This window comes from Schistocerca nitens, chromosome 10 (genome assembly GCF_023898315.1).
Source record: "Schistocerca nitens isolate TAMUIC-IGC-003100 chromosome 10, iqSchNite1.1, whole genome shotgun sequence".
Classification (NCBI taxonomy): Eukaryota; Metazoa; Arthropoda; class Insecta; order Orthoptera; family Acrididae; genus Schistocerca; species Schistocerca nitens.
The window spans coordinates 71566692-71585839 of NC_064623.1; the positions used below are offsets into that span (position 1 = coordinate 71566692).

At 39.0% G+C, this 19148-nt stretch overlaps 1 protein-coding gene across 2 annotated transcripts in view; it reads right to left on the minus strand.

Annotated features, from left to right (window-relative positions):
* LOC126210235 (histone deacetylase 8-like) overlaps positions 1 to 19148 on the minus strand; it is a 95053-nt gene that overhangs the window by 44471 nt on the left and 31434 nt on the right. For both annotated transcript variants that reach the window (XM_049939423.1, XM_049939422.1), the window contains exons 4-5: positions 8662 to 8768; positions 1249 to 1441 (exon numbers count right to left, since the gene is read on the minus strand). In XM_049939423.1, coding sequence (XP_049795380.1) covers positions 1249 to 1441; positions 8662 to 8768 — 300 coding nt within the window. The remainder of the gene's footprint in view (positions 1 to 1248; positions 1442 to 8661; positions 8769 to 19148) is intronic.

Sequence of the window (19148 nt, forward strand, 5' to 3'; positions counted from 1 at the left end):
TGTGGGTTCTGAAAGACAAATTACTATCAAAGGCTGTCTTGGGTGCCAATAATCAATCAGGACTATAGAAATGTGACACCAACAATGCCTCACAGTTTGGTCAGAGTCTGGACAGCGAGTATACACAATTGCATCTGAAGAAGACAACATGGAGAAAAATGGAATTGACGACTTGGCTGGACACCAGAGAGTACAATTTCAATATGTCGTAAAAAGCTTACTCACTTAACTACCACTGGGCAAGATGAGGCAAGGCAGCACAAAGAGGCAACATTGGATTCACAGTGGCAAGTGGGAAGGGGGGGCGCCTTCAAATCATCCACCCATCTGTCCACAGTGGTTTATATAAAACCCTTAAGGCAAATGTTGTGATTGTTTCTTCGAAGGGGCTCATTCTCTACGTACCTTGTTAGCTGAAATTTGCCGAGAACTTCCTCCAAAAATAAATACAAGTCCATACCTCGATGACCTGTGCAAAGATCTGAAGTGTTGACTCAATCCAAATTTCTCGCCAGCTCAATGATAGCTCTTACAAAATTTTCATAGTGTCCAAAAATGAACACTGCTGGTGATCTTTACATCTGTGTGATCAACCTCAAAGTGAAATTTGTGTGTGTTTGGAACTTTTGCCAAACCACAGCTCCAGAGGGAAATGTAACGACTGGCTGGTGACTGTGGTGCCACTACTGGTAACAATCTACCAATTAGGGAAAGTACAACTGAGATGCTGCCTCACATATGTGATACAATGTTGAGGTTTTCCAGCATACTGGAGCTGCATTGTAACCTATGTGGTCTACGGCATATCTTTAACTGAAGTATTTTTTTGGAAAAAGAGGGGGGTTAAGAAAATAATTCTTCTCCCCTCCAACTTCCATTAACAAAAACAACAAAGCACCTACAGTACATGGAAGCAATCAAAATGAAACATATGCCTGTTTGACATTCCTTCCCCTCCCCCCTCAAATGACTATCTGTGTCACCTTCCCAAATACTGCTTTTATTGTTTTACCGCATAGAGTCCATCTAATGCTGTACAGTACATGAAATAGAAATTACTTTCATTTCATTGACTACCAACACAATTTCATTTATTTTAATGTCATTGATCTAAAAGATAGTATATTTTGTTATCCTTCCTTTTTAAAACCGTAAAATCTAGACCTGTGATGCAACTAAGTAAAAAGAAGTACTGACTGCAAAAGTAACGGACAACACAGTATTTCGACCAAGTATTAAAGCACTTACTTCTGAAAAACATCACAGTAAGTGCTGTCAGATACACCTTCGTGCAGAGGAACATTTACTGCATAGTAGCGGCCATTTGAAATGCCAACATCAGTAACGTCCCCACTGCAAGGGTATATGCCAGGCCCGTGGTGGTGCAGCGAGAGCGTCATCACCCTGGATGTAGAGGCAAACGCATTCTGCACGCCATCACCTGCACAGACCAACATCCATACAAATGGTGCCATTACTCTCAACACTGCTGTAAATCATTCTTGGTATTAATGTATGGAGATTTTTTCCCCCATAGCCAATATGCAGAGGTGGGAAATTCAGGATGAAACATAAAACAATCTGGGGATATAGGTGGTCACTTTTCAAAGTTTCACAAACAACTGCTAGATGGCACTATTGAAATGAGACATTAATAGTGCTTAAAAGTTTCTCGTTTGTTATTGTTACAACAAAAATAGCTCAGAAAATGACAGAGCAGTGTGTTTACAATAAGCATTCCTAGACAAGTGTTGCGAACACATGGATATGATTATCACTAGTTTTTGTTTTTAAGAATTTTGTAAAGGCCTATGTGAACAATGTCTCATACTGATTTGTTCAAATTTGGTAACCAATCACCTTAAAAAATGCCTATTTACAATCAGTTTGCAGTAATTCGTCCTGCAGGCTTGTGGTGTTCCCAAAAACATTTGATCCGTGTGCAACACGAACAGTCTGAACAGCATGAGTCTTGCTGTGAGACAGAGGTATACTTAGGACTACACAAGACTGCCAAACATTCCATTTTACATGAATATTCAGCAGTGAGAAATATTTGTTCTCAATGGAATTTCAAAAACAGACTTGTGTAAACTTGTATAAGGAAATGGCCAAAAAATTGAACCAAAGACATTACAAATCCTATGTACAACATTAAAAACAGGAGATGAAACTTGGGCTCATTTTTGCAAGCCAGGAACTAAGCAGTAACCTGTTTGGTGCTTCGAGATAAACCAGAACTGAAAACAGGGTTCATTTGCAAAGCACTTCTGCAGAAATGACCAGTGGTTTTTTCAGTTACAATGATCGTGTCACAGCTGTTGCTTTACAAAATCTAAGAATGATTAATGATGAATGGTATACAACAATTTGTTTGGTACAGGTCATCCATAAAATCAGGAAACAACCAAAACATAAAATCAATGATATGAATATAATAGAGGGAAACATTCCACGTGGGAAAAATATATCTAAAAACACAGATGATGTGACTTACCGAACGAAAGTGCTGGCAGGTCGATAGACACACAAACAAACACAAACATACACACGAAATTCAAGCTTTCGCAACAAAGTGTTGCCTCATCAGGAAAGAGGGAAGGAGAGGGAAAGACGAAAGGATGTGGGTTTTAAGGAAGAGGGTAAGGAGTCATTCCAATCCCGGGAGTGGAAAGACTTACCTTAGGGGGAAAAAAGGACAGGTATATACTCGCGCGCACACACACACATATCCATCCGCACTTTGTGTCTGTGTATGTGCGGATGGATGTGTGTGTGTGTGTGTGTGTGTGTGTGTGTGTGTGTGTGTGTGTGTGTGTGTGTGTGTGTGTGTGTACGCGCGCGCGAGTGTATACCTGTCCTTTTTTCCCCCTAAGGTAAGTCTTTCCGCTCCCGGGATTGGAATGACTCTTTACCTCTCCCATAAAACCCACATCCTTTCGTCTTTCCCTCTCCTTCCCTCTTTCCTGGTGAGGCAACACTTTGTTGCGAAAGCTTGAATTTCGTGTGTATGTTTGTGTTTGTTTGTGTGTCTATCGACCTGCCAGCACTTTCGTTCGGTAAGTCACATCATCTGTGTTTTTAGATATAAAACATAAAATCATTTATTCTATGGGAAAGCTAAGCAAGAATTGCTCAGTATGTAAAAAAAAAAAAAAAAAATATTGTTTGGTGAGAGAAAAATATGGAATTAATGTATTGTTGCCTGTATCCATGTGATTTATCATCTAATAACTTCTTTTTACTTCCTCATATAAATAGCAAAAAGTACAGACAGCATTTTTCATCATTTCAAGAAACTGCCAAATGTTTCCAAAACTGTGTCTTGAGACACTCACATCAGAGTAGAAAAAAGTCTCTGGAATTTGTTTTGGCACAAGTAATGCGAATATGAGTTTTAAAAGGGAATATTTTGGGAAACAAAACAATTTGTACAGAAACAAATACACTTTGAAAAGGAGAGGAGTTGTTGAGCAGCAAATAAGCACCAATAAAAGATGATGAACTGCTCACATTTCAGAGAAAACACTGTTGTCTCACTGCCAAAGACAGGTCGCTACAACATAGATGAGATTGTGTGTGTGTGTGTGTGTGTGTGTGTGTGTGTGTGTGTGTCTCAGTCACATTATCATCTATGTATAATAAGCTGTGGATCTGCCTGGCCAAAATGAAAATTTGATTAATCAATACACGAACAGTGGCTGAAGTTGAAGGGGAGTGGTGAGCATTAGTTTGTCATGTGGTACACCAGTAAATATTAAGATGGCCACACGTCTAAACATTCTGGAAGGTTACTGGTTTACAGGAGAACAGTACATAAATGATATGGAAAACTGTGATGAATGTTAGGTGTAACAAAATGAGTGACTCTATAGCAGCTAATAGTAGAGGAAGGGTTTAAGTCAGCACTGTTTCTGAGAAAATCAATCATCTATCTATCCATCCATCCATCTATCTTCAAGATTCAAACTGAGATTACTGGCAATACAACAGGAAAATTTTATTCCCGTATAAAAATTCATACTGCAGATGGTGGTACAATTTATTGTTGTATATTTGATTTAAGAGAAGTGAAGGTAGAAATACGTACATTTGGACACTATATCTGCCAAATACTTTCAATATATGATCTCCAGAAATTCCTGGTCCTGATCCATGAGAACTCGGGATTTTTTGAGTACTTCAGTGACAGCTAGAATAAGTACTTGCCATGGCACTGGGAGATGAAATGTATGATTAATATCCGATACTCACTGTGGGCTTTAAAGAAACTGAATGCCTTTGGTTATCGTTACAACTGACTTTAGTTCCCATCAAAATTCATCTCAACTCATGGAACACATTCAATTACAATACAGATATGTTGATCTACATAAATTGCTTTGAGTTTAATTATTTAGTTCCTAAACTGAGCTACACCACTACTGCACAATGGGGCTACCTTCACATTTATATCTTACAGACAGGACTAACTTTTTTTAAGTGTGTGCGCGCACAAAGGGAGGAGGGGGGGGGGGGGTTGCACACAGGTTGTTAACAACATTTGTGGCTAGAGTACAATGTCTAAGGCAATGACAGAGTTGTCACTTATACCAATAGTGCACAGAGCATGACCTAAGAATTAAAGTTATGAGGCTGCAGTCAAATGGGTGTCATATCAGAAAGTTGATGAGAATGTTATTTATTTTGTGAATGTTGCTCTATTGGATTCCTATGGACAGTACTTACTTTCAGTGTGAAAATTTAAGGATTTGTATTAATGAAATATGCTTCAGAATGGAACTGGTGCGAGTTGTACATTTTGATACATAAAAGAGCAAACAACTTGATAATTAGCTCCAGTTTACCATCGAAATCTCTTATTCAGCGAGATGTGATCTCTTGCTACGCACATATTCAGCCCCCCCACCCCGGAAAAAAAGTTTAAATATCAAACTGTTGGCACTAGAGTAGTCTGTTCCATTGCTGCTGGCAGCACTCGTCAGCCTGCTCGCAGGCAGGTGTGGATGTACGGGCTACCCGCCAGGTAGCCTGTCATTCCTGTACACGAATCACTTAGCCATCCTGCTCATGGGAGTGGGGCAGGGGTGTACAGTCGCATACATTACTGCCAAGCTGGCTGGGCGTCAGCTGTTTGCCCATGCTCAAGCTACAGCAGCCTATACTAGAATGTCAACTGGAAGCAGGGTTAATTTATCTGAGCATGTAAGTATTCAATCGCAGTCACTCTGGGCTATGAGATTCGATTCTAAAAACTACTGGCCTAAGTAAAGACCACAGGCAATATACTGCCTAGCAGTAGTACGCGACATCTTTCCCGTATTCAGAAGCAGAGCCGCTCGATGGATTGCAGGTCGACCTGCAAGTAGCTCCGGCCTTCTTACTACTGTACTTTTTAGCATATCAAAAAGTATCTTACACAAAGAGGACTGCGCAAAAGCTATGAGACTCTCAGAAAATACACACACATTACTGGATACTACATTTCTCCACATTTCTGAACTCACATTATGATTGCTCAGTACAGGCACTGTTTGTGACAAGTCAAGCGTCAATATGGTAGAGTGAACTAAGAGAGTTATGGTAGTGTACCTTATTCTAAAAGATTACTACAAGACAATACTGTATGTGAACTGGGACATTTTGTGCCACATTTGAGTACTTCATTTAATGACTACCATTAATTACAGGACAGTGTTCATTAATATTTGTTTTGATACTTTTGTGGTTGATATGAGCAGTTCTGCCACTGATCTCTCATTCATTTGAGTGTGCCAACATGATTGTACATGCTAATATTTTCATGAAGTTGGAAAACTGGGCAAAGTCCAAGTAGAAACACTGTGAGGCTAATAAAATGTGCAGAAAATTGTGGTGGTGTGTAGATTTCTTTTTAACAAGCACCATCAAGTACTGAGTAAGATTTTCAGCTTCAACACAACAAATGGATGTGATACAAAGGCTGTGACAAAAATTAGATGAAACCAGTTTGGTGGTTTACAAGGTGACCACGGGGGCCACTGAAGAACAGGACTGTTACATTGGGAAGCAAGCCAATTTCACGCTAAGGCAGTTCAGCACTGAGCTAATCACAAATGTCTGAAAGAAAGTGTGGTGGAGCACTGTCTTGTTGCAAAATGGAGTCTCCAGCATCTTGCTGTAACTGTGGCACAAGCCATTGCTACAGCACATTCAAGTACATGAAACCAGTCACAGTTTGCTCCACAGAGACACAGGGTCTGTAAAATTTTGAAGAGCGTGTGCTGCAAAAGATATTAGCTTTAGGTGAATTACAAATGTGTTCTACAATCTTCTGTGGATGTTCTGTCTCAAAAAGGAACACTGTCACAATTCAGCTGTCCAGAAACATGAAACTTGGTTTTGTCATTGAAAAACAAATTCCGTAAAAAAAAAATTGTCTTCTTTCAGTAGCCACTGCAAGTCATTGCCAAAGACAGAACGAAGTTCATTTTCCCAAGCAGTCAGTGCATGTAACAATGGTTTTACATGCAGAAGTTTGTGTTGAATGTGCCAGACAGTTGACTGCAGTACATGCAGTTCCCTGCTGGTACGTGCCTTTTTGATTTCTTTGAGCTCTTGATGAACAATTTCCACACATACCGCACCTTATCTGCTGCTGATCCCACTTGGTCTCTTTTCTTTACACCACATAAGCAGCCAGTCTCACAGAATATGTTGTACCACCCGTGGAATGTTTTGTCTATTGGAGCTGTTCTAAGCCAAGAATGCAGTAATTTATTGCTCAAAAAGTACACATACATGTGCAGAACAAGGTACAATACAATCAGCAATACACAAGTGGCCTGCGGAGCCTTGCGGTCCAGCCTATACAACCGTTTGTTCCAACAGGAGGCACAGCTTGCGCTGGCAAGTTGTGCACACAACTGCTGTTGTATTAGAAGGCCAGGTGGCCTCTAATGTACAAATCAAGTACAAATTTCACTCACAAACTATGAAGCAGTGAACACACAACACTGGTAGTTACAGCAGGAGCTGTTGTGTGATAACTTCTATGAAACTGTCAGAATTGCCTCACATGTAGAAAATTCTAGGACACAAAATGTATGCATCACTCCATAGCATACTACATTCTGACATGCCTGCCCCCTAGTGGTGTGATCTGCAATTACACTACAGTGCATATTACAAATTGAAACTTGTCTACTGATATGTGTCATATTTCTGTTTGCATTGTAGTTTCTGCATAGTCATCTCTTGACACCTAGGAGGTACTTACAGAGCCTCTTACATTACACTGAGGTGACAGAAGTCCTGGACTAACGAAATTCACAAATACAGATGACTGTAGCATCACATACACAAGGAATAAAAGGGCAGAGCTTTGGTGGAGCTGTCATCTGCACCCAGGTGATTGACATGAAAAATGTTTGTGACACTATTGTGATCCCATGATGGGAATTAACAGACTTTGAATGGAAAAGGGAAGTCAGACTAGACACATGGTTCAGTCTATTTTGGAAATCTATTCGGGAATTCAATACTTCAAGATCCACAGTGTCAAGAGAGTGCTGAGAATACCAAATTTCAGGAATTACCTCTCACTACAGCCTTCACTTAACGAACGAGAGCAGCAGCATTTGTGAAGAGTTCTCAATGCTAACAGACAAGCAACACTGTGTGAAATAGCTGCAGAAATCAATGTGGGATGTACGACAAATGTATCCGTTAGAACAGTGCAGCAAAATTTGGTGTTAATGAACTATGGTAGCAGATGACCGACACAACTGCCTTTGCCAAGAGCATGACCATCTTTCCCAGGCTCATGACCATATCAGTTGGACACTAGACAAATTTGAAAACTATGGCCTGGTCAAATGAATCCCCATTTCAGGTGGTAAGAGCTTATGGTAGGGTTCAAGTGTGGCACAGACCTCACGAAGCCATGGACCCCAAGTTGTCAACAAGGCACTATGCAATTTGATGATGGCACCATAATGGTGTGGGCTGTTTTTACGTAGAATGGACTGGGTCATGTGTTATCTCCAGCTACTTGGAGACCACTTGTAGCCATTCATGGACTTCATGTGCCCAAACAATGATGGAATTTTTATGGGTGACAATGCACCATGTCACCCGTCCACATTTGATCGCAATTGGTTTGGAGAACATTCTGGACACTTCTAGTGAACGGTTTGGCCACCCAAAACACCTGACCTGAGTCCCATCGAACATTTACGGGATATAATCAAGAAGGCAGATCGTGCATCAAATTCTGCACTGGCAACACTTTCACAACTGCGGCAGAAGCAGTGGCAGCACGGCTCATTTCTGCAGGGGACTTCCAACAACTTGTTGAGTCCATGCCACGTCGAGTTGCTGCACTACCCTGGGCAAAAGGAAGTCTGACATGATATTAGCAGGTACCCCATAACTTTTGTCGCCTCAGTGTATGTGGAATCAAAAGACACTGGCCCAGACTGTGCTGGATGGCAGTTTGAAATATCCTCGCTGACTGTTTGACGAGAGAACACGAGAGGTTCCAGCTGAAACGGTGCAAAAGTTCTACTGCCAGGTAAATCACTCCATGACTGGCACTAATTAACAGGTATTACCAGCTACCACAATTGTATGTATGTATACACAGTAAGAAGATTTAGATGATACAAATTATAGGTTTACCATGATGAAGATCCATGTCAACATATAGGATCCTTTGAAATTTTTTGCACATCTTCAGGATAGCCATGGCAATGTCATTCACATAACAGAACCCTTCTGCTCCATCTCTGCAATTTAAAAATTGAACAACTGTTTAGAGACATACAAGTGCCCTGCACCCATATAACTACAATATCAAACACAGAATAACATACTAAATGGAAAATTTTCTTGATGAAACTAGAAAAATTATGAGGGAGGATTACTGGCCACATTTATTTCAGCAGAATGTCAAAACTATCAAGAGACACATATAAATCTACATACACAATTCTATCTCATATATTAAAATGAGAGGAAACTAAAAGGAGAACAACTTATTGGCAGAGTTGTTACGGAGAATCTGCAACACAGCATGTATGTCAAGGACAACTGTCAACTAATAAAACAAGTAGATATGTGTCACAGTGTACCATTTACGCAATGGGACCACAATCGTTATCATCACGATCAGCAATTCCACATCCTTTGGTGGATAAAGCACTCATGTTGACTGCCACAGCTTTGTGGATTACATCCTCCAGCCGTACAATTTTTCACATAGCTCTGGATGTTTCCTCGTGTTGTCCAACAACCTCCCATAAGGTCTTCTGTTGCCTCTCAGATCCAGCAAACAAAATGCTAATAAGAATAACTAACAAAAGAATGGAAACAAAAATTGAGTATTTGTTAGATAATGATCAGTTTCCATTTATGGAAGGTACAGGATGTATGGGCGTAATTCTGATGCTGGTTTTGATGGTGGAAACAAGAATTCAGGGAAGTCAAGCCATGTTCATAGGATTTGTCAGTGTAGAAGAAGCACCTGACAACAAAGTGGTGCAAGGTGTTCAAAAACCCAATAAAAAAAAAAAACAGATATAAGCTAAAGGGAGAGACTGGTAATATAAATGTGCACCTTTCTTGGATCATTCACCAAGTTCTGTAGATTCTGTGACAAAGGAGAACCACGAGGGATGTGGAAGTCAAGCTATTCATTAACTATAGACAAAGACATCATACAAACTTAATCTGCATGCTGTACTAACAATAAACTGTCCCTACACAATGATCAAGAGGATACTCCCCTTTGTGTGTGTGTGTGTGTGTGTGTGTGTGTGTGTGTGTGTGTGTTCTCCTATGTGTTATTATTTAACATTTCGATTTGAAAATAAATATAGAATCCAAATAAAAGTAAAAAATATATTTTGAGACAGAAAGCAAAAAGGGACCTTTTGTCGGAGATGTAAAATTTTGTAGAAGTATAAACATTCAATAATGTCTAAAATATCTGTTTTCATTTTTTTGTATAATAGAGTAAGCTACTTCAGTCTGTACACGCTTATATCAATTTGGAAGTTGTTTGAATCCAACGGGAGGCAATAATATCATAAAAAGCAATCAATCTCAGTCTTCTGAAAAGGGACTACTACTTGTTATTGAGAAATAATTTTGGACTGACAAGAGGCCCATTTTCTAAATCTCGCAGCTGCGTATGCATTGCCTCAACAAATAGGATCTCCTAAATTTTTAGGCATTTTAAGTAGCTCAGAATAGCTTTGCAAAAAGAACATTTAGCAAATACAATAATGCCAAACAAGACAAACCGACTCTCATATAGAGTTATAATTAAAAATTATAAGAGCTCAGAATCCAATATTTTCAACACGAGGTCCCTTTTTGCTTCTTGTCTCACATATATTTATTCGAGCAAGAGTCAAATATTCAAAAAGTTGGAAACTTTATGTGCTAAAGTGCTCCAAATATTTTTAAAGTCATCCCCCCCACCCCACCAAGCAGTTCCGAGAAGTGTGTCACACTGCTCCAGGAAATTAATGTAAGGTCTCTGTGTAAGAAGCACTGAAGGAAATAAAAGGAAAGTTCAGAACTGGAATTAAAATTCAAGTTGAAAGGGTAACAGTGGCAATATTAATTTGACAACATTGCCATCCTCTGCGAATTACAGCCCTTGTAGAGTGCAATGAACAGTCTAATAAACACAGAACATGGACTGATGCAAGATGAAAGTAATGACAAGTAGCAGGAATGAGAGTAGTGGCAAATTTAACAGTAAACATGGGTATGTAGCAGATGACGTGAAGGAACTCTGCTACCTTGGGAGCAAACAAATACGTGATTGACAAAGCAAGGAGGGTATAAGAAGTAGACTTGCACCTAGGTGAAGAGGGCATTCCTGGCCGCAAGAAACCTATTATATCAAAAAGCAGTCTTAACTTAGGGAAGAGATTCCTGTGAATGTATTTCTTCTACAGAAGTGATCCATGGACTGTGTCAAAATCAGAAGAGAAGAAGACTTAAGTCCTTGAGACGTGGTGTGGTAAAAGTATGTTAAAAATTAGGTAAGCTGATAACAAGAAATAAGAAGATTCTTCACAGAATCAGCAAGGAGAGGAGCATATGGAAAGCCCTGGCAAGAAAAGGGGACTGGATGACATGGCATGTGCTGAAACATAAAGGAATAATTTCCATGCTACATGAGGAAACAGTAGAGGAAGACAGAGATTCGAATACATTCAACAAATAACTGAGGATGTAGGGTGTAAGTGCTATGATTAGATGAAGAGCTTGGTACAGGACAGGAATTCTTGGTGGGTTTCATCAAACCAGTCAGAAGACTAACTTTTTTGGGGGGCAGGGGGGAGGGGAGGTGTTTACAGCCTACAAACCAACAATAGGTTTTTAAAGTGCAGAATTGGTCTCAGTCTGGTGCAAAGACTCTACTGACACCAGTTTTTGTACCCAGCTCCATATATATATTGTAGAATAGTCCAAGTTAAATACAAATTAGTTCAATTTTTATTGATTTCTTTAAAGTAAACAGGTTCTCTTCAAACAAAATTGTTGTTGTTCTACGCTGTGCACTTCCAACCAGGTCCAACAATAATAAACTTACATCACACATTAATAAAGAACACTCGAAGGAGGACTTATATCTGTTGCCAGATACTGAAATCATGCTGAAGACTTCTAGAACAGGATTATCTTCAGTCACAGTAATTACTAGACATACTTTGTAAAAACATCCTCCTTCATGCAGATGTGTTACACATATGTTATTCACAGAACTTGCATCAAATGAAATGAAAACATGGCAGCAATTGACAGTAAATCTTGTCAACAGCAATGTGCACAAAGGTGAGTTTGAATATAGAGAGTGATCAGTCTGCACAACGAGAACACACTCTTGAGTGTGGACGAGTTTCCTGAGTGCAAATATATACAGTCACAATTTCAGCAACACAGGGCTTTTGGAGCTGTGACAAAGCTACCATAAGACAACTACTCAATCACATTGGTGTCAGTTTTAGATGAGGTTAAATACATACCTGCAGATGCACGATTCCTTTAATACATTCAGGCAACTTTTATTCTAGTATTCCAACATCGTGCTTTAAATTTTACAGCAGTAGATACAATGGCAATTAACTAGAATAAGGAGGTGCTCATACTGTAACTGCCACTGCAGCAAATTCAAGGTGGCCACAAAGTTTCAGCCAATTTAAGGCTACAGCTTTTAGAATGAAGAAACAAAACTGGGGAAAATTTTAGCTTACACGTAGGACTACAAAAAAAAAAAAAAAAAAAAAAAGGTTCAAATGGCTCTGAGCACTATGGGACTTAACATCTATGGTCATCAGTCCCCTAGAACTTAGAACTACTTAAACCTAACTAATCTAAGGACATCACACAACACCCAGTCATCACGAGGCAGAGAAAATCCCTGACCCCGCCGGGAATCGAACCCGGGCGCGGGAAGCGAGAACGCTACCGCACGACCACGAGCTGCGGACGTAGGACTACAAAGCTTTTATTTTCAAAAGATCTGACTTACCAGGGTATATCTTTTGCATACATACATATCCAACATTGGTGTGCTTCTTACAATTATACTTAGCATCAAATATTTTTATTTACCTTCATAAATGTTTAAACAATGCAAACTCCAGGTTGGAATATATTAGGAAAGAGATAATTTGATATCCACCATAAAGATGACCAGCTGAGCTGGAGACAGGCACAATGAAAAGCATGTAACACATTACAGATTTTGGCCAAAGCCTTCTTCAGGAAAGAAAACACCCACATTCACACAAGCAAGCACACCTCACGTACATATGACCGCTATCACCGGCAGCTCCGACCAGAATTTGACTGTCATGTGAATAGCAATCTGGAGTGGTGGGGAAAGGGGTAGGGGATAGCAGGTTATGGGTGGGGAGAGAGAAGTGCACTGTTGGGGGGGGGGGGGGGGGGGGGTTACGCAGGAGTTAGAGACTGCCAGTTGCAGCATCGGGAGGGGGCGGGAGGCAGAAAAGGAGAGGAACAGGGAAGAGGGAAGGATGGGCAGGTGGCAGAGGCCAGCACATAAAGCACACAACAGTTTCCACCCTGCCAACCTATCACCTCCTCCCTTTACACATTCCCTCACTCTCTTTGTGTGCCGCCTTCAGCAACCTGTCCATTCTTTCCTCTTCCTTGGCCCCTCACTGCACCGTCTAATGCTGCACCAAGAAGTCTCTAGGCCCTGCACGCATCGCCAGACAGTGCTCTTCTCTCCCCCCACCCATATACCCTGTTATCCTTTCCCTTACATCATTCCAGACTGTCAAATTCCGGTCAGAGCTGCTGGCAGTAGCAGTCTTGTGTGCGTGAGGTATGCTTGCTTGCTTTGTGTGTGTGTGTGTGTGTGTGTGTGTGTGTGTGTGTGTGTGTCAGTCACAAAGGAAACATACAGACAATATTCAAACTTGTTCCTTACTTTTGTGATGGTGTCAGAAGTTCGTGAATTCACTGCTGTTACTATGAAGAATCACAGATAAACTAAAGCAGTTGGTGGGGGAGGTACACGGAGTGTTATAAGCCCCACATCCAGTGAGATCAGGCGATCCTGGACATTAATAGTGCAGTGCGAGATCTGTACACCCCTTACAGCCAACGTTGTTGAGGCAGGTTACCGTTAAGAAAAACTCTTAAGTATGTACGTGCCAGCACGGTGAATGAAGAGAAGAGTTTCTCTCTCCCACCCCCCCCCCCCTTCCCCCCTCCTGAAATAATCTCTTTTGCAGCTGAGAAACAGCTGGCTGTAACCTTCGTGGCAGATGAAACCGCTTTTTAAGGACAGGACCAACTCCCCCCCCCCCCCCTCCTTGTCCCTCCCCACTTTGACTGTAATTTCATATTTGATGTGAAGTGACAAATTCACAGGTCAAAGATTGTATCTGGTTGACACACAAATGCTAAGAACAGAAAAGTTGTCACATTGGTCGAAACATTGTTTAGAAATTGCTTTGAATTTCCTTTTCATCCTAATTCTACAAAATGTGGTAAAAAGATCTTTCACGCAAAATCTACTCTTCTAACATGCATATTCCATCAATTACGTCCCTGTTATTACTGCTTGTCCAGAATCACATTACGCATTTTCCCAGTGTCTTCATAAGTGGTAGCAGTTTTGGAACGCATTGGGAAAAAAAGTCTCAAAAACAAGCACAGAACATTTGAATTTGGATGTACACTTCTTAATATTGAAGGAACATACATTTTTGAACCCTAACTAACTTTTGGACAAATTTCTCTCAGTGATGAACTATGCAGGGTATAGTATAGCAGTCTTCCACTACACAGAACACTACTATTTTTTAAAAATAGTCATACAAATAAAATTATTCAACAGGCTGCATTGAGACCTGCATTAATGTGCATCATGTACTGATTTAACAAGAACAGAATTTAGCCGATATCAGTGCTACCCCCTCTACTACGTTGAGAACTTTCATTATGACATCATATCTACTTCCCTTCAACCCCCAAAAGAGTACCTCCATTCCTACTGACACATGTTGATGGTACGATAAAAATACATGGACCAGCCATTCTACAGGCTATGTAAACTGAGTAGTCAAAAGGCACAGGAAGCGTAGTCCCATTTATAGATGAGCTATGTAAGACGCCCAGATGTCCCAGCTACGTATGGCATACTAAGTGCATATGTGGAACTTAAGGAAACATTAGCTACAATATGAATTGTAATTAAGAAGAAAATTGACACTATAAGTATTGCATTACTGCATCCTACATAAAATAATATTTTGTGCAGAAAATCATGAAATCCAAGCTAATCACTATTGTGTGTTAATTTAGTATTTTATTCCATGTAAAACCACAGTAATAGAAACTTATGTAGTTCCATCCTGGATTTTCCACTGTTTGACAGAATATTTTCATATTTTGCCAAAATCTGTTCCCTTCATATAAAACCAGCTTAATGGCGATATCAAGTAATATGTCTGGAATTAGTCAAAATGTAATCCACAAAAGCCAATTTGTAATTAAGAAGAAAATCAATATTTAAAATCTGGATTACTGGATCAGATAAAGAAGATTATTTTGCACCGTAAATTACAAAATTCACAGAAAAATTTGTAAAGAGATTCAAAGGAACCAAAACTGCAAGCCAAATTGGGTTAGTGAAAAGTTATGAGGGAAGAAAGGGGGTATGAAAAAATGGAATATTACTAAAATGGAATATTATTCAAGAGGACTATATATCAAAATATTAATATAATAATGTACATTCATGAAAGTTCCAGACTCTGTGGGACACAAAAGTGCTTTCATAAAATCCACAAAATGCTTACTTTTATAACACAATAAGGAGAGTAAGGGAACAACCAGCAACCTGTGACGGGCACCAGAGGGTAAAAGTTACCAACCAGACATGCGGGGATTCACGCGAAACATCTGATCAAAAGAACAGCTACAACTCATCGCTGTGGATATATATGGAGATCTACTCAAGTCAAACTGGAGGGGGGGGGGGGGGGGGGGGCGTCATACAGGGCATTTGGAAATTCCCATTACAAACTTCTAGGACTTTTAGAGGGGAGTAAGTAAATAACATTTTGAGCAGAAAATCAAATCATTTCTGTTCTACAATGGTTTCAATTCAGATGTGCAATGCGTCCATGACTGCTGAGGGAAAGAGAAAAGTCTCAAAGTTGCTTGTCCTGGTATGCAATAGGGTAGACAGGATGACACGTACTATATCAGACGATCACCTCATGTCACTTAATGTCGGCCTTGCTACAAGATTTACGGGACTCCTGTAGAGACAGAGAAAGATCTGCTGGTCCAAGTTCTGGATGTTACACTGGAAAATGACACCAGGTAGGATTGGGAGAGAGTGTACCATAGCATGCTTGTAATGTCTGTAGTTGGTGTTCGCCACATCGAACCACTGTTGTAATACTTCAGAACTATTCTGTACATATAATCCGCTCGGGTCTTTTTTGTTTTGGAATGATTTAAACACACAATGTTAAAGTGTTAACACAAACAAGTGTACGTATGTGACAAATGGATGTTCAGTTATGTTTCCTTTTGAATTGTTATCTAATAATTGTATAGTCACACCTAATTCAATTCCTCAAGCAGAAATGGACGAGTTAAACACCTGCACTGAAGCTGTTGTAGAATGGAGACAATATGTTTCAATCCATGGTTCCTATTCAAAATATTATACACTTACTCCCTTCTACAAGCTCTAGAAGATTGCGACGGGAATTTCTGAAAACCCTGTATATTTTTAATGGTTGCGCTGTTTTCCAAATTTATGACACTATATCCACTCAAATAGGCTTCCAGTAAAAACATCACTCCAAAAATTAGGAGAGATTATTTTACAAAGATAAGAATGATACTGATAATACTGAATAGGATTGGGGAGAAGAGATGTTTGTGACACAACTTGACTAGAAGAAGGGATTGGTTGGTAGGACATGTTCTGAGGCATCAAGGGATAACCAATTTAGTTTTGGAGAGCAGCGTGGAGGGTAAAAATCGTAGAGGGAGACCAAGAGAGGAATACACTAAGCAGATTCAGAAGGATGTAGGTTGCAGTAGGTACTGGGAGATGAAGAGGCTTGCACAGGATAGAGTAGCATGGAGGGCTGCATCAAACCAGTCTCAGGACTGAAGCCCACAACAACAACAAGAATGCCCAAATCGATTCTTTCTGATAATGGTATACAATTTACATCCAAATCTTGAAACTTTTTTGTTAATTATGAAAACATATCAGCATACCATCCATTGAGCAATCCTGCCAAATGACATATGTGGAGATAGGCAGATTATTAAGAACCTACAGCAAAAAGAATATGAAAGCTGGAAATAATTTTGGTAATTTTGAAGATATCATTAATAGTCTGCAGAACACTTCTACCGGATTTTGCCCATATGAAATGCTGTATGATAGGAAACAATCTAATTTAATAAGTGAGCTGACTGAATTCCCAGTGTGCTAAAGTATGAGTCCACAAGAAAGAGAGGAAATTGCTATAGAAACGATGGAAGAACACGGGAAAATCAGAGAACAAATGAAAGGAAATCGAAAGCAAGCCAGCTCAAAACTGAAGACCTAGTATTAGTTAAGACTCATGAAAAATCTAAGTGTATTAGTGGATAACTACAGAAATTTTTGAGATCCGTATTGGTAAGTTTGTGGTGAGCATTAGATTTCCAAGATATGTAGCACTATTCTTCAATTTTCATTTTCAAATGCTGCATCTTCTAATCCTGTCCACCTATCAAAATTACCTCTTACTATAATGACCAACCAATCTCCCCAGGTGTAGTAAGTAGCAGAGTATACTTGGTTAAGCATTCAACATTTGACAATTTTAAACCTACTTATCAGTTTCACGTATGTTGCAGAATAAAATAACTATACAGTTTTATGAGAGACCAAACTATATGACTTCAACAAAGTGGTAAATTTTGTGCTGCGACCATAATAATGTTCACAAAGCAAAGAGACTTCATTTACGAGAAAAACCATACCACACAGTGTGACATCTGATTCTGGTTTCTACATATGTATATTTTGTGATGTGAATTCTCTGTGGCTTATCTATTCAGTTATTAAATTTGAGACACTATGGACTTTGCTATCTGTCTCAAATTTTTCTTTACAAGTAAACCAGTAACATGCAGAAAACCAGTTACAAAGAGTTGAAAATACAGAGAAATCACACTTAGTACTATATACTACACCAGTTTTACCACTATTATGAAGGTAAATGTGTTACGTAATACACATTAATGATTATCCTTGCAAGCAAAGGATAATGTGTTATTGTGACATCTAACAGTTACTCTGTGGTAATTTTGTAGGACATAAAAAAGTGAAACAGACACATTATTTTACATTATGTACCACAGAAAATGGATCACATCTTGTAGTTAATGAAAAGTTATGCAATAGCAAGAAACTAACACTACAGTTTTGTTGCCTGTACATAGACACATTGTATATAGTATTATTTTGAGTTCATATTTACTTGGGTCATTTGTAAAGGAAGATAAGCACTAGAGTACATGAAATTTTTAATTGTACAGAACTTGCTAGTCACATGAAAGACTAATGATAAATTGCAAATACACAAATTTAAGACATATGTACCAAAATAGTACAGTTTGAAGTCAAAACAGAATTAAGAAAGGAATGAATTTATTATTCTTTTCAATACTCCTTGTTGAAAGATGGTACTGTAATGGCATAGCCCTTGCTTGTATGTATGCTTTATTTTGCACGAGTGCTTGACATATTCTTTACTGATAATACATGATTAAGAGAGATGTGCCAATCTGCACACATAAATTTCTATTTTTTCCCCACTGCTGCTGTTCATGATACTTTGAATATAAACACTTTTTGTAAACACCTTGTGATGAATATTTAGGATAAGAATATATCTATTACATTCTTCTTGATTTATTGTACAAAAGTACATGCCCCTAATACATTTATGTACATATATGTGAAACAGTGTTAGCTTACCATATATGTAACCCCTGGGCATTGAGTGTTTTCTGTATCTATCATCCTAATTCAACATAGTTTTTTGATTGATTGCAGCCCGCACCATTGCTGTGCAAATACTCATGGCGGAAGATCTGACAGACACAATATGGACAACCAGGAGCCTGAGATGTTCATGACTGCCAGACATATGAAACTCACCGAGAATGCTGGAAACTTGAGATGAAACTAAGATACTTTGACTACCTAATTTTCTAGCACTTAATGCAGTAACACAGACAATGAGGAATGCGAGAACCGATAATGTCAAATCTTACATTTGGAACAATGGTTGTTTCATTTGAACACTATTACTTAATGCTTTGTGAAAAAGACAATCCGATCAATTTAAATTATAATGCTATCATGGACATTCAATGTACACTTACTCTGCTACAAGTAGTTACATAAAGGACAAACCTGAAAAGTATATTGTGGCTATTTTCCACAAAATTACATTCTATTTGAGAAGATCATTTTTGTCATCAATTTTCAATTCATAGTTAAGTAACAATTATTAGTAATACTTATATATTCTCATTAGTAAAGTTTTTTCGTAACACAGTAGCTTAGAATTTAAGAGATA